We start from the raw sequence: 14,085 nt of genomic DNA, 5'->3' as shown, positions 1-14,085 counted from the left end.
CTCTAGCTTCCCATGTGGTGTTCAAGACATGACACAGGTCACTCTTTGAGGCTGCTTCTTTCTTTATCCATTTTAAAGTGAGTTTAGACACCTATCTTAAACTTGCTGCTTAATTTTACAGTAGTTAAAATTAGGTGGGATTTATTACACTCTGAGTTCCCTAACACAATGCTATTTGAATTCTGCTCTCTTCACTGCCACATAGAAGCTGAGGAATGGGCAGATACATTCTGCTCACTGTCATTTCCACAAAATTACATATATATAGAATAATAGTGTTTAATCTTGCATAAGCATACCCTGTCTAGAATACTAAAAATAGTTACTTTCTTCAATTTATGTATTTATTCTGAGGGTTTCTTTTTTCATTAATTCATTATGAATAGTTTACTGGATTGTCCAAGAGGAAGTATGCAGGCCTTTATAAAAGACATGAGACCATACAAGAAAGAATCATTTATTTGCATTAACAATATGTATGACTAGTTCTAATTTGGCACTTTGATCAGAATTTTACTAAATTAAATGTTCTTTTATTTTCCAAATCAACCAAGCAATTGTTTGGGCACTTTAATGGAAGTAACCTATTAATTTTGTTTTCTTTTAAGAGCTGTTGCATATTTGATTGCAATTCTATGGCATTTTACTGACTTGTTCTCTTTTTTTGTTGTGACTATTAAATATATTAAGTCATATCTAGATTCAGTCTTCAAGTTACAGAAAAGGAAAATCTCTTTATATAATGTACATGTTGAATATTTCTCCACAGTTTGATAATTCTAAATATGTAATTCTGAATACTTTTTTTTTTAAGAAAGAAATACTGCAATGATTCCTGTTTTTAAAATTATCCAAAGTTATAATTGTAAGGTTTTTCTCTAGGAATGAAAAGAAGATATGAAATATGTTTTCCCCAATGCATCTTGTCTTTTGAAACTTAATTTTTGTAATCATTTATTGACACATTAAATTTATGCACTGAGTCTTCTTTTCCCACAATCAAGTAATGGATTTTCACTGCATTGCCATTGCATTCATTGAGCTATACAGGAAGAATTTATTCAGTGGCATTGAGGTAGTATATCAACGTAGCGTAAGTAAGAGCAGGTCAGGAATATAAAACAGAATCTATTTAATTACAAGATGTTAATAATGTGAAGGAACTGTAATTTTTCCTTTCTCAATAGATTTTGCAGTAATGGAAGCACATGTGAATATGAAATAATTATCAGTGATTACTTTAACCCTTAATCTGTCTTTCAGATTGAATATATCAGTATTTGTCAACCTCTTCAAAATAAGGCTGCAGCCATTGAGGTATCTCAGCCAAGCTTAAAATGAGTTAATTGTTGTCAAATCAAATTTCCTTAGGTGATTTTGGAATATGCTACTGGTATATTGCTGAGCTAATATTTAAATATCTTACTAGCAATATACTATTTTTAATAATCTGATTTGATTTCAAGATTATTTCCTTTAGTGGATGTATTACAGCTATGCAGAGGATAGAAAACAGCAGCAGTGAAAGGCAGCAGTAGGAATGAATGGCATTGAATTATTTATAAAGTAAACTATTTTAAATAATGAACCTGAACAGAGCTGTTCTAGGGTTTGTTTTCCTCAAGATCAGAAATACCTGCCTTAAAAATGCATGGAACACTAAAACTATTTTTTAATTATTACTGCTTTCATATATATCTCATTATGAAAAGCAAATTACTAAATTTGAACTGAGAATCTTTAGCTCTTACGGTACAGATTTGTACTTCTTAAGTAATGTGTAATTAACTAGGAAAGCGAGTTTTTAAAAGTAAGTCTTACTGTTTTAGCAAGAGTACATAGTACAAAAAACAGCAGCAGTCTGTGTACATTAATGCTACCCAGTTCATTAATATGTCCTCTCACTAATTTGTTAAGTTTAAATTACTAAGACTTCTTAGGAGAACAGACTTTTTTGTTTGCATGGCAAGCTAATAACATTTGTGATCAGCAGTGTTGGAAAGATAGGAATGAAAGCATGACTGAGTGAAAATACATCTGGTTATGAGAGCAAAGATTGGAATTACTCATTCACCAAAAAACCCATAAACTTGGGACTATCACATTTTAAAACTCACAATCTTTGCTAAATGGACCGGGAAAATCAAAAGATCTACAGTCACGAAATTACCTTTTTTTTATAATGGTGTAGAATAGAAATATGATGTTCTAGAGATGCCCTCACCTTTCAGATACAAGAAAAATAATCAGAGCTGCAAGTAAAGTGAACTCGAAGTATATTATTGTGTAGTACTACCATCCCATCAATGCTCTTGAAGTATTTCTCAATAAGAGCAGATTAAGAATTCTTTCCTAATGCTGACTTACAAGGAAAATTGCCACTTTGATAGTTATATCTTCTGTAACAGAACAGATGAACTTGGGCTTGTCTGTTCCTGAATTTAGATTTTGGTAATACATTCACAAAATAATCTATTTCTGAAAATTTTAAGATCTTATATGTAGTGATACCAGATGAGACTCCAGTGATCCAGAGAGCGTGACACTAAATGAGCAAGAGCGTCCACAGAGCATGAATGATCAGAGCTGTTTCCTGAATGCATGCATGGGATTGGGGATAAACAGGTTTCAGAACTGCCTTCTAACTTACACCAATATATAGCTTAGCATAGTGGAAGTACCACTGAGCCAAGGTCTGGTCAAATACAGAATCGCACAGCAGCCCCTCTCAGCTCATTTTCCTGGGGGTACATGTCAAGTCAATCTCCTGTCATGCACGACACCAGTGCTCTAGGGCTGCTGGGGCTAAGGCCACAGGCTTCAAAATAGAATCTGGGATGTTGTTTTATTCTCTTTGACTCAATTAGGAGGCTGAGAGTATATTGTGAAAAAGCAGTTTCCTTAAATGTGTACAATATTTTCACATAACTACAATATTAACGTGAATATTACACTATTGATCTTCACTTGGTAAAAATGTCCCCTGTGATCTTAAAGTAACTCTGCTTGTAGTATGTTAATAGATTTATTACAAATGCCTGATTTTGATCTTTGGCTGTATATTCACACATGGACTAGACAAAGGTTAGAGTATCTCTGTGCTTCTTCCTTGCTATTAATTCCTTCCTTTAAAAAGCTGCCAGTAGTTGGGTGCATAGCAATGATAAAAAGCTATAGGAATTTTTCATTTACTCTTCACATTTGTGTATAAGATAGCTCGGTTTGAGTTGAGACTGAGATACTTCAGTAAATATCTTATTACAGAAAGGCAAGAAATGCCTTTGATTTTTGTTGTGAAATGGAGAGCCAGAGGATCTGGTGTAACTTATGGCTTCTGGACACTTTCTCTACTCCAGAGGAGGACCGTTTATCTTAAGCATTCTTTTTCTCTCCTGCACACCTCCCCTGGCCCACACACCAGAAAAATCAGGAGGACGTTCTTGCATTATCCCTAGTGTACTGGTCTGGGCTGGGATAAAGCTAAATTTCTTCATAGTAGCTTGTATGGTGCTATGTTGTGGATTTGTGCTGAAAACAGTGTTAATAACACATCAGTGTTGTAGTTACTGCTGAGCAGTGCTTACACAGAGTCAAGGCCTTTGCTTCTCACACCACCCCACCAGCGAGTATCTGGTTGGGAGGGGACACATCTGGGACAGCTGACCCCAGCTGACCAAAGGGATGTTCCATACCATATCACGTCATGCTCAGTATATAAAGCTGGGGGAAGAAGGAAGGGGGAGGGGACATTTGGAGTGATGGCGTTTGTCTTCCCAAGTAACCATTACACATGATGTAGCCCTGCTTTCCTGGAGATGGCTGAACACCTGCCTGCCCATGGGCAGTGGTGAATGAATTCCTTATTTTGCTTTGCTTGTGCACGTGGCTTTTGCTTTACCTATTAAAATGTCTTTATCTCAACCCACGAGTTTTCTCTCTTTCACCCCTTCATTTCTCTCCCCCATCCTGCTCTGGGGGAGTGAGCGAGCAGCTGTGTGGGGCTTAGCTGCCTACTAGGCAGTGGGCAGTAGCTGCCTACAAATAGACCTAGGTATGTGTCGGTTGTCAATTACTATTTTGTAAAGTATTTTGAGATGTTTAGATGTAAGATGTGTGGCACTAATTTTCAGGAAAATTACGAGCAGGAAAGTGCGCCACTATATCTATCATAATGAATGTCTTCGAAAAGATTTCAAAGAATTTTACACCTTGCATCATTTGCTGAAAGTCCCTGCATTTTAATTTCATTTTGAGAAAATAAGTGTTACAGTTAAATCACCACCAAGACGTGTATCATTTTAAATCTGTATTCCTCTTATAGGAATTCTGTGCTATTCATCTTTCTAGTAACTATGTAAAAAAATTTCCTCTTGAAGTTTCAGTTTCTCCGTCAACTATTTTGCTTTCAAGTTGACCCTCAAAGCCTTCTTGCCTTGCCACAATTACAGATGTTATGAATGTAATATATTGCAATATAACCATTCTTTTTGGCACTTACATCTATAGGTAATTCCAGTGGGATATTCTTTATTGATTAATATGATGAACTATACAAACAATGTATGTAAATAAAAACACTTTATCTGGAATTATTAATGTTTATTAATAACAGTTGGTTTGAGTTTAGAATTTTAAGCCTTGTTGTATCTTCTGTTTTTTTAAACAGGTGATAGATGTGAAATAAATATAGATGAATGTATGTCTGCTCCTTGCCTCAACAATGGAAGTTGCATTGATGACATCAGTTCCTATAAGTGTCACTGTAGGAGAGGTTTTATTGGAACAAACTGCGAGATAAATGTGAATGAATGCTTGCCGGATCCTTGTCTTCATGGAAGGTGACTATTTTTATTTAACTATTATTATCTCCAAGATAATGTACCTAACTAGCAATATTTAAAATCTAATGATATGGGAAGGTTGATAAATATACTTTCAATTATGTTCTTCCATAAAGTAAGAGTACAAGCACACTTAAAGATGACAGATGTTGCCTGCTTAAGCTTATGTAATATACTGTTACATTATCTCAGTTTCTTTTTCATTTTTGTTCATTAGCATAAACCAGTTTTCCGTACATGCGGATTAATTGGAGGTTAATATACTTAAAAGCAAATCTTTAGCTGTTACATACCAACAGGTCAAAATGGGAAGACATCTTTTGATATGAGAATCATTATCCTTATAAAACACTTCAGCACCCATAATACACACATTTGAAACTCATTATTAAAACTAATTCAAAGTGCCATGGATTTCAGTAGGTTACATCAGACCAAGATTTTGAAATGTTTGGAACGATACTACTTGTGCTGAATCTAGAATTACATAGCTTCATCTGAATAACACTGTTTTGTATTTCAGATGTATAGATCTCATTGATGGATATCAATGCTCTTGTGAATCAGGATGGACCAGCTCAAGATGTGAGATAAATATTAATGTACGTCTTCAAATGTTATTTTAATTATAGGGGAAAGTGTAATATGCTGCTTGAAACTCAGTGACTTCTGAATTGGTCAGTTTATTGAAAATGCATGACAGAAATTCAGTTTTTTCAAATCCATTCTGAAAAGCTCATTATTTGTTACTTACATGAAACTGCATTTAAAAAGACCGTTGAGAAAATGTCTAAAAGGTGAAGTGTGAATAATAAATCTGAAAAGCCACAGCAAGCTAAGCCAACATTACCTGAAAATCATTTATCCCTCAGTTCAGCATGGATGACATAACTACCTAATTTGCATTGCGAGTCCCATTTGCTGTAGCTTAACTGAATATTTGAATAGTAAACCTCAAGTTTACTTGTAGAATCCAATGTTCTACACTGAAAGCAGGCATGACTCATGTTTAAAATTTCAAAATCCAGGTGGTTGTAGAATTCTAGGATATAAAACTATGGTGTACAAAATACACTGCATACTTCCTCCTCTTAAGTTCAAAAATATTTTTGCATTATCATGGGGAATGGCTGTGGATAAGAAGGCATCTGTATACGCGAGTATGTGCCATGAAGATTCTCATGGACAGCAAACCAGCTTGTAGAAGGTGACTGCATCTGGCATAAGCAATGAACAGCCCTTACAATGTTGGCCACACTTTGGGGAAAGTACTGAATTGGTTTAGACTTTTTCAGGTTTTGTGCCAAACAGAGTTTAATCAGATTTGGGGATGTGATCCTTTTAAATGTTTTTGGTCTCATGAGAAAGTCTGGCATAAGATCTGCCTCCCTTTGGGCTATCTGGCTTCTAATATCATGCTTCTGAATTGTCAAAAATACATTCCAAAATGTTATCCAAACTTTTTAACTTATGTATGCATGTGGGGACCTTGCATGGTTTGTTATATATAGCTAAAAGTACTGGATAACTAGAATTACTTCATATTACATAAAGGAAGTATGGTCTATAACTTTTCTGTTGAAAATGCATGACAGTCTCACACAAGGAGTAAATCTAGCTGGAATATTGCCTTCCAACTTCCTTTACAGAAAGAAAAAGTCAGAAAATAAGTAATTCAACTCAACAGAGTGTGCATCATGATATGATGTTGCAAATCTGTATGATTATCAGCTGTTGCCAATGCTAATACAGAATACCCTTGGGTGATATTTTCTCTAGCAACATCCATGATTTACACTTTCCTCCATTTTAAGAGAATGAGAGATTAAATGACCTGTAGACAACTGCATAAAATCATATTCAAAAGATAACCACATTTCATACTGAGGTGTTCGAAAATGCATAGATTAGAAATTCATAGAAAGAAACAATATACATATACATTTGACAGATAAGTCTGTCAGAATGATAGCTTCATTTTTTGATATTCAATTTGCATGCAGTGCGATTCCCAGATTAGACTATGCTGCAGGTGTCATATTTTTAAAGTCTCTAACACTGCATTCATCCTGCTCAGACATATATCATGCCTCTGCAAGTCTTACAGTGATCAACAAGGCTTTCTGACTATGTAGGGGTGTGCCTATCTGGATAATCGTGATAGGCTCATGTTCTGTAATCATTTTCCTCTAGATTAACATCAGCCAGTTCTTTTGTTTAAAAAAATAATCAGAAATTAATCCAGGTAAATATACTTCGATATTTTCTTCACTTGAAGATACATTTCTTTGTATTAAGGTTTATGCCATTGCAGTTAGTGAAGGTGCCAAGGTTTTGTTTAGAGGGGGGTCTACAGGGGTGGCCTGTGTGAGAAGTGACTGGGGCTTGCCCGTGCTGGACACAGCTGGTTCTTGTCAGCTCCAGTGGACTCACAGCAGGACACAGCTGAGCCCCTCAACCAAGGTGGTGGCACCTCTGTGGAAACATATTTAAGAAAGGGTAAAAAGCACTGCTCAGCAGAGAGAGGGGTGGGGAAAAGTAGTGTGAGGCATGGTCCAACAGATAGTAAGGGGAGGAGGTGTTCTAGGCACTGGAGCAGAAACACCCCTGCAGCCCCTGGAGAGAACCATGGTGGAGGAGATATTTCTCTACAGTCCATGGAGAGGACTGTGCCAGAGCAGATAACCACACTGCAGCCCATGGAGGATCCCATGCCATAGCATGTGAATAGTCCCTGAAAGAACTGCAGCCCATGGAGTGCCTGCACAGGAGCAGGCTTTTTGCAGGACCTTTGACCTATGGAGAGGAGCGCATGCAGGAGTAGTTTTCCCCTGCAGGACTGCAGCCCATGGAGATGACCCACACTGGAGCAGGGGAAGAGTGTGAGGAGGAAGGAGCAGCAGAGAGGAGCTGTTATGAACTGACCACAATCCCCCATTCTCTACCTGCCCTGCACTGCTCAGAATGAAAGGAGGAGGTAGAACAGTTGGGAATGGAGGAGTGAAGTTTAGCATGGGCAGAAGCGGGGGGGAGGTGGGTTTAGGTTTTGTCTTTGATTCTTGCTCTCCAAAAATCTGTTTTTAATTGGCAATAACTTAAATTAATTTTCCCTGAGCTATTTTGCCTGTGATGGTAATTGGTAAGTGATCTCTCTGTTGTTACCAACCCATGAGCTTTGTTTCTTCCCTTGCCCTGTTGAGAAGGGAGAGCAAGAGAGTGGCTGGGTGAGCATTGCACAGCAGGGCAAGGTCAGTGACTAAGTTGATGCAAATAACCAATTTAGAAATGAAATATGTGTATATATATATTTCCCTAGACATACTTGGATATTTTTTGATTTTTCATCTTGGATTTTTTCATCTTTTAGATGTGTTGTGAAGTAGTTTGCAAGAAAATGTACATCAAGACTTTCTCAGGTTGTGTAATACTTTCAGAAGAAAAATAAGCACTGTATATCTTTATAGGTCTAGCCTATAACTTTTGCACATCTAATATGGAGTGCAGATGTTGGAACTTCCCTATCTACTACAGTTTATATTGCTTTACATTTATGGATTTCATTCAAGAAGGAGTTGTAGAAAAAATATATGAATTAATTGCAATATACATGATTTCCTTTGACATTTGCATATTTTTGAAATTGTAAGATGAATGTATATAACTGAAAATTGATCTTTTTCTCCCTGATATAGGTAAGCATAGATTGTTAATATGGTCAATAGAATTTTAGTAATAGACTTTATTTCTTACTTATTTTGGTACTTTTTTTTTTGTTATGACTGATGAAAAGTCATTATCAGTTGTTCTTCTTCCATGCTCAGCTAAGGCTGCCTCATGCTGGGAAAGAGGGAGCAAAAAGTGTTTTGAGTCTTTACACAGAAGGATATTCAGCTTGTTGGTGCTTCTCCTTGTATCTGATAGAAAGCTGTGATCACACTGCATCCTAGAATTATTTTATTTTGTCTGGTTTACTGATCTTTTCTCTCTATTTTCATGAAAGACAGAAACAAGGGGGAAATCAGGAAAACCAACTAATTTTCTACACAAAGGTACCACAGCTGATGCACATGTGGAATCAGAACAATATTCTGCTAGTCCAAGCAAATAAGCAGTTACTCACCAGGATTTGCCAGATTGTGCGGAAGACATGAGACTTGACAGGCATATAATTATCTGTGATTTGATTGGGAAGAACAGTAGGATTTAGCTTGCCTAACTTGAGGTGTCTTTGTGAATGCCAGTTGTCTGTGCACTTAAAGTAAATGCAAAAGTGCTGAATATTCAGTGAGATCTGCAGAGCTATTCAGCTGATTTTGAAAGGATATTTGCTCCTCATTAGTGAGTCTAGACCTGACTGGCTATGATGACTGGGTCTTACCATGCTATAATAGGTAAGCCAGAGCATGGAATCCCCTCTCCAGAATTCTCTCTGTATATGTGTAGTATATATGTGTATGGCAAACATTGGTGAACATACAAAGAGCCTCAGATGAGCTGGATACTTGTGTTTGTGCTTGTTTGGGACTTCTTCACACTCTCAAGTATTTTTATGTATTGCTAACTAGTTCAAAGAGGGTTGAGTAAGGTAAGTAGTTTCTTCAAAACAGCTAAACTAATGTAAATTTCAAAAACAATAATGTAGTTTATGTTTAAGATGTAGATAGGTTAAATCTAAGAGCAGGAGGAGAGGGAGATACCCACTGTATTCTGCAAAGCCCATCTGTGATTATCTACCCATGGGACAATTTCAGTGTGTGTAACACTGCAGGGACCTCCTGGCCCTGAGGCAGTAAGTTTATTTTAACTAAGAGTGGCTGAATTGGAGATTCTATTAAATGGAGAAGTAATAGAAAAATAGAGACTAGAAATTGGAGAAGTAGAGAAATGAGTGAGACCTACAAGAATGTTGCAGAGGAGTTTCACCTCCAAAGTGGTAAGCCTGCTGAGGACATTCCACCCATAGGCACGTTTCTCATCTCTTATGTAAGAAAAGCCTATTAGCTGATATCACAGTATGCTTTTGCATAAAGGATGCTTTAGCAACAGAGAGTATCTTAAAAACCAGGACTATTAAATTATTAGGTACATAGGTAACTGGGTTTATGACATTGAAGAAGCCTTGGAAACAAAGTAGCCTGCTTTGCATCTGGAAAGAAAGTGGATCTCACAATATCTCTAGAGAGTATACTTCAGTGTACTGGAAAGCAGCTGATAATTGTGACCTGTGTGGATAACTGCTAATGGAGGAAAGTGTAGGAGGGCTGTTTTTGAGGATATAAATTCAGGCTGGGCAGGAAACTGAAGTCTAGGACATGCATCTAGCTTTCTTTGAAAGACTGCCACATGAGACCTGAGAGGCAGGCAAAGATTCAGCCCCAGTACATGAGTAATGTGCTGGTATAGACAAAAGCAGTTCAAATGCATTTGAAAATGGAAAACCTTTTGAAATTGGAGAAACCTGTGCAAGAGTGGATTGCACCTTTGTCATCATGGAACTGGGCTATTGAATGAAAATTAAAATGGTTGTAGGGGAATGTTTAAACTAGATGCTTGGGAAAGGCTGACAAGTATAGAAGAGCAATACTTAAGAATGACAAGAACTTAAAATCTGGACACGACTAATTTTCAGTGTGCCTCTGAAAAGACCAGCATCTGGTTGAAGAGATGTTAATGACAGATGATGTCTGTTAGTGACTATAATACAGGTAGGGTTATGGCCGTAGCATGAGAGAGCATCCCATTAGATCCAGCAGATAGACATTTGATTTCAGGAAAGGAAACTGTAAAAATGAGGCACACTGTTAAATAATTTATAAGGAGCAAGCCAAAACCTCAAGAAACTTAGAAGCAGACTAGGGGCTATTAAATAATAAGTTAAAAGCCCAGGTAAAATGTGTGCCACAATTCAAGAACACAAAGTGAGCCGAAGACCCAGAATGACATAAGGAGGAAACTTAAGGTTGTCACAGGGAAAAACTGGCATTTTAACAAATGGAAAGCTTGTCCACATGGGAAGAACAGAAAAGTCTGTATAACACGCTAGTTCAAATGTTGGCAGGAAGTTCAAAAAGCTAAAACACAAATTGAAAAGTGTCTTGTAAAGGATACTCTAACTCGTAAAAAGCTCTTCAATCTATGAAAACCAGGAAGCTAGGTAGGGAACCGGTGAGCCTGCTTGATGGCTAAAGTGTAAAATGGCAATCAGACAGGGTAAGGTCATAGCAAGAGAAGCTCAGTGAATTCTTGGCATTTGAGGAATGCCAGAAGGACCTCGCAAAATGGAGAGAGTGAAAAGGTGGCGGATAAGCTTCAGTGTAAAAATAATAATCTAATAGCCTAATACTTACCTACAGCTGAACTCAGAACTGTTACAACTCAGGAAGGAAGATCTGGAGTGATCGTTGACAGTTCTCTGAAATCATTGTATCGATGTGCAGTCACAGTGCAGAACAGAAAAAACAACAAAAAAACAAACCACCACCCCACTCCCCCCCCCATGCCTCCAAAAAAACCCAACCAAAAACACTGGGCATGATCAGGAAGAGTACAAGGAGCAAGACAGAGGACATGATTTTCTCCTTGTGTTCATAATCCAAAATTTCAAAGCAAAAAATTTTGGTCATTTTGAACTCATTGTGAATTGAATGATGTTGGATAAAACCAACATTCTGAAATACCAAAATAAGTTTTCCCAATTCTTTCCACAAAATGTTGTATGTATGTTTAATCCACCAAATGAAAAAGCTTTGGGAAGTTAATAATTAAACAACATGGATATGTGATAATATTAAGAAAAACTTTACAGGAAAACTAGAATAATAATTTTACTGGTTAGAAAAACACACTTTGTTTATAATTTTGTTAAACATAAAGTAGAAATAGGCATCTAGAGCATTCATCTCAATTCTTAATGTAAATCTCAGACTTTTAAGTGGTGGCAATACTATGGAGATTTTTCCCAAAGAGTGTGCTTCAAAGTCCCATGTGAATGGAAAAGTCTATAACTTAATGCACCACACAGTTTAAGCTAAGTGCTCTTTTTAAACTTAGCAAAGGAAACCTGGACCTTTTGGTCTCTTAATAGCAGTCGTAATTACATCAGATGGTTGCACTCATCATAAATTAAACTGTGGTAAAATATCTTTGGAAGGAACTGAAACGTATAGGTAGTGTCCCACTAATGCACTGAACCGTGGCTTTTTTGCATAGCTATGAAATCATATTAAAACATTAAATTGTACATTTCCTATGAAGTAATACTGTAAATTTAGACATTTTTTGAAATCTCGATTCAGGGTGCATTAAGAACCATATGCATACCACATTTTGTACATACAAAACCTTGCTTTAAAACATGAATTATTTTCTGAACTGTTTATTTACAGCATTGCTTTCCTTTCTGCCTACTTTTTTTTTATTATTATTCTAATCCAAACCCTTAACCACATGGCTCTTGTTTATCACAAAAACCTCCATTTTTGACCTGAGAATAATTTTGCCCTTAGTCCTATCATTAAATGACTGGAAACATGATTCTTGAAAGCACCTTTCTTTTCCGGTGCAGTATCTATCTTTTAACTCCTTTCTTATCTCTTTCTTCACAACTCTTATCAAATTCAAGTTTTAAAGCTCTGTTCGATTCTACCTTCTACAAGTCAGTGACTTCCATCTGGAATCCAGTTTTCTGACAGATACCAGGGTGCTTGCTTCCCTTCCCTGAGCTGATGTTTAAGGCCACTAACTTCTGCTTCAAGTCTTCCCTTACAGTTAATAACTTCATAGTTGTCTACAAAGAAATCAAACAGCAAACAGTCCTTGGGGCTTTATATCGTAAGTATTCACAGGAAATTAGACTGTATGATGCACCACATACATACAAGTATATTAAAAGATAGATTTGTGAAGAGCTTATGTATAGTTTCAGTAGACTTTTTCCCCTCATAGTGGATTTGCATGAGTTATGTTCAAAATTAGTCCGCTTTATAATTACCTTTTTTGGTATAAAGCAAAACTTCACTTAAATAAAAATACATCTATCACAATTTTTCTTGCCTTGAATCTCTTTTATAGAAATAGATTTTGAAGCGTTGTTAGAAATAATTTTTTATTTCTAATCAGAGTTTCCAAGGAGGACTAATGAAAAATAGTCCTTTCTGTAGGAGAAGGAAAAAAAAATCCTAACTTCTAAAATGGACTTCTAGATTTTGTTTCAAGAAACAGAGTTGAACTTGTACATGTACATTATTTGGAAAAATAGTAGATTTTCACTATTTTATTAATTTGCTAAAATGTGTCCCCCTCATAATTATTTCAAGCTATGGATTGTGACTTTGGAAATTATATAATGCAGTATTTGGAAAGTTGGCATTTCTTAGGCAGGTTGACCTCACTTCCAAAGACAGAAGTTGGTATGGACCCACAGATTTGCATAAGGTAGCAGTATGCATTGAGCAAAGTGCTTGTGCCTTTCTAGGTCAGCTGCTAGAGCCCAGATTTCAGAACAGTTCCCTGCCACCGGAACCAGTGGACTGTGCCCTGCCAGGTGGGCTCTCTTAAGGGACAGTCATCCCCTTCCTACTACAAACAAGATTTACTACACCATGACATTTGAAGAACAAGAAATAATAAATTATTGTGCTTTAATACATGTAGTGGGTCTTGTTTTGCATTGTTTCAACTAAGGATTCTTAACCTACCCTTAAGAGATGCATAACTAGAAATCTTCTCTCATGTTTTTGCCTTGACTTTAAATTGTCTTGCTAGGCTAAGAAAATCGATGAGGGCTTACATGTGCCATAACAATAATTTAGTAAAAATAAAGCCAGAAAATCACCATTTTGTTCTCCTGTCAGAAGTCTGTATAGTCCTGTCATTTACAGCCCCAATGGAAACTAACACTTGTATTTAACTTATGTTTGCCTAAAGCATATGTTTTAGAGATATATCTAGTCTTTATTTAAAAACATAAGGAGGTGAAAGATCAACAGTTTTACAGTGGCTGACTCTCAGTAGTAAAGTTGGATCTTATTTCTAGCTGGGTATATCTGGATTTGGCAATCCATGTAGTTGGTTTTGTACTGACTTTCTCTGGGAGTTAAAATACTACTTAGTATAGAGTACTTCTTGTGAAAATAACTGTGCACTGCCATTGTCTGTCTCTCTCTCTCTCTCTCAGTTTTCCTGGTGACAAACTAAGCCTGAGAACACTCATACAGCCTTCAAGAGTTGTGGAACTTCCTATAGC

General features: G+C 36.6%; 1 protein-coding gene across 1 annotated transcript in view; it reads left to right on the top strand.

The window, feature by feature from the left end:
* The window catches only part of EYS (eyes shut homolog), a 916,770-nt gene that overhangs the window by 426,586 nt on the left and 476,099 nt on the right, over nt 1-14,085 (top strand). The window contains exons 27-28 of the mRNA XM_054819879.1: nt 4,667-4,838; nt 5,365-5,443. Coding sequence (XP_054675854.1) covers nt 4,667-4,838; nt 5,365-5,443 — 251 coding nt within the window. The remainder of the gene's footprint in view (nt 1-4,666; nt 4,839-5,364; nt 5,444-14,085) is intronic.

Source organism: Grus americana, chromosome 3, assembly GCF_028858705.1.
Source record: "Grus americana isolate bGruAme1 chromosome 3, bGruAme1.mat, whole genome shotgun sequence".
In the NCBI taxonomy this organism is placed as follows: Eukaryota; Metazoa; Chordata; class Aves; order Gruiformes; family Gruidae; genus Grus; species Grus americana.
Note: the sequence above shows the minus strand (reverse complement) of the source record. Positions and strands in the feature narration are given on the sequence as shown.